This window comes from Austrofundulus limnaeus, unplaced genomic scaffold (assembly GCF_001266775.1).
Source record: "Austrofundulus limnaeus strain Quisiro unplaced genomic scaffold, Austrofundulus_limnaeus-1.0 Scaffold621, whole genome shotgun sequence".
NCBI classification, from domain to species: domain Eukaryota; kingdom Metazoa; phylum Chordata; class Actinopteri; order Cyprinodontiformes; family Rivulidae; genus Austrofundulus; species Austrofundulus limnaeus.
In genome coordinates this window covers 78,228-80,331 of record NW_013953023.1, presented here as the reverse complement: position 1 = coordinate 80,331, position 2,104 = coordinate 78,228, and the positions used below count along the sequence as shown (strand labels likewise).

Below are 2,104 nucleotides of genomic sequence, written 5' to 3'. Positions count from 1 at the left end.
GTATTGATGTTTAAAGTTGAGAATCTTCACTTGATATTGAAATATTCTGAAAAATGTTTGTAAAAACAGAAGTTTTAGGAAGCCTCAAAGAAGTGTGACCTGGGATTGAACACGTTTTGTGGAAAGCATAAACAATTAGTTTCACCTGTTGCTGATAGCTTAAATTAGAAAAATGTAATTAATAATTTAATTTCAACAGGACTAATGAACTATGGGCAACTAAAATGACTCCAAACTAAGAAGTTTTTAGTGGCTAAAATAAATAAAGGTYTCTCTAATCTAATCTCTAAATATATGAACTTAATGTAATTGAGAGACTTATGAGGAATGAAGAGGAGGAAAAGTTTAGAGCAGGTAAATGACGCAAATAATTAAGGAAAAATGAAAGCCTGAAACTTAACACAGGAACCACAAGACACAAACCTAATAAGCATAAACTGCTATAAAAACAATCACCTACTTAAACGTAAATGGTTACTTTTAGAGTCAACCCTTTTTTAGATGGCTACCACAGCTAATAAAAATAAAGCAATTAAAAAAAGATATAAATTTTAAACATTGAACCAAAACCTGGTGTTGTATTGTAGCTGAGAGTCACTGACAACACATGGTCTGATATGACATGAAATTATGAATAATGTTATTCAAATTAAAGATTTGATCTAAACAGTTTATTCTCAGCTCAATATGATCTAAAACTGAAAGGTGGCGGTGAAATGTATTCCTTCTGAGGATCTTTACACAGAAACTCAAATAAATACAAAGATTTGACTTCTGAAAGTTGTTAGTTCTTCAAATCCCAAATTTGAGTTCATGGGTTTTATTTTGAAAATGATGTATTTTTTTTCATGGTTCCCGGGTGTTATATTTTGAAAGTTTGAACCGGAAGCTGGATGTCGCCGTGCTGTGTGCTGGTGGTGCTGAGGAGAGAGCATCATTTCCGGCTGCTCCCTCACGCAGAGAGGCCGACGCGATGTGTGGAGTTACAGAGTTAATGTTTTTATCATCTTTACGCGTCTTTTAAAGCCGTCTGCTCTCCGTCTCCTGGCCGTCGCGGACATCCCGACCTGATGGTGGATTTGGCCCAAAGTGTCGCAGCGTCGCCCGGACTCTGCAGGCACGGACAGCAGGGCTGCGGTTCCACTAACAACGGGAGGAAACCGTCCAAAAGGTCGCGAACGAGACGAGGCAAACGAGGCAGAAGACGGAGGACCAAACGTAGCAGAAACAATAAAACACCACCACCGTTTCTGCCGCCGGAGGTAGGATCCCCCTGGTCCCGGGATTAACGGGACATCCAGCCGGCTAATAGCTGCTAGCTTAGCGCTGCACCACAACACAGCTAGCTGCATTTAAATCAAGTTTCACAAACAAACACCTGAAACATGGCGACAAAATACTCGTATTTTATACTCCACACACTACTGTTCGTTCAAATCAACCATTTCCAAGACACAAGTATGAGGTGCCGTTTGTAAAGTTACACAGTGAAAAATTACCACCAATATTTTTGTTTTATTTAGTCTTTTATAAGAAAAAATAACAGATTTATTTTTCAAAGACAGTTCTTCACCATATTATTCATACATTTATAAATGTCATAGTTATTTAACTTACAAATTAAACATTTAGTTAACAAGCTAAATATTTAACTTGTGACTTAAATATTTAGTTTTGAGCTAAATATTTAGCTTGAAGTGGAAGTGGAAGAGAGACGAAACGTTTCATTAAAGAAGAACCCGTCCAGAGGACCTATACAATTTTTTTTCCTTTGATTTTTTACCTGGATTACTGAGATGCATCAGGATATTTAGCTTGAAACTTAAATATTTAGGCAGCTAGTTAAATTTGTAAGTTAAATATTTAGGTGGCTAGCTAAATATTTAAGTAAAAATACTTAGATGGCTAGCTAAATATTTAAGTTGCTAGCTAACTATATAAGTTTCAACCTAAATATTTAGGTGGCTAGCTAAATATTTAAGTAAAAATACTTAGATGGCTAGCTAAATATTTAACTTGCTAGCTAACTATATAAGTTTCAACCTAAATATTTAGGTGGCTAGCTAAATATTTAAGTAAAAATATTTAGATGGCTAGCTAAATA

At 35.6% G+C, this 2,104-nt stretch overlaps 1 protein-coding gene across 1 annotated transcript in view; it reads left to right on the top strand.

Annotated features, from left to right (window-relative positions):
* Positions 1-895: 895 nt before the first annotated feature.
* Positions 896-2,104, top strand: part of gtpbp2b (GTP binding protein 2b) — a 28,369-nt gene continuing 27,160 nt past the window's right edge. Inside the window, exon 1 of the mRNA XM_014027184.1 lies at positions 896-1,262. Coding sequence (XP_013882638.1) covers positions 1,071-1,262 — 192 coding nt within the window. The 5' untranslated portion in view covers positions 896-1,070. The remainder of the gene's footprint in view (positions 1,263-2,104) is intronic.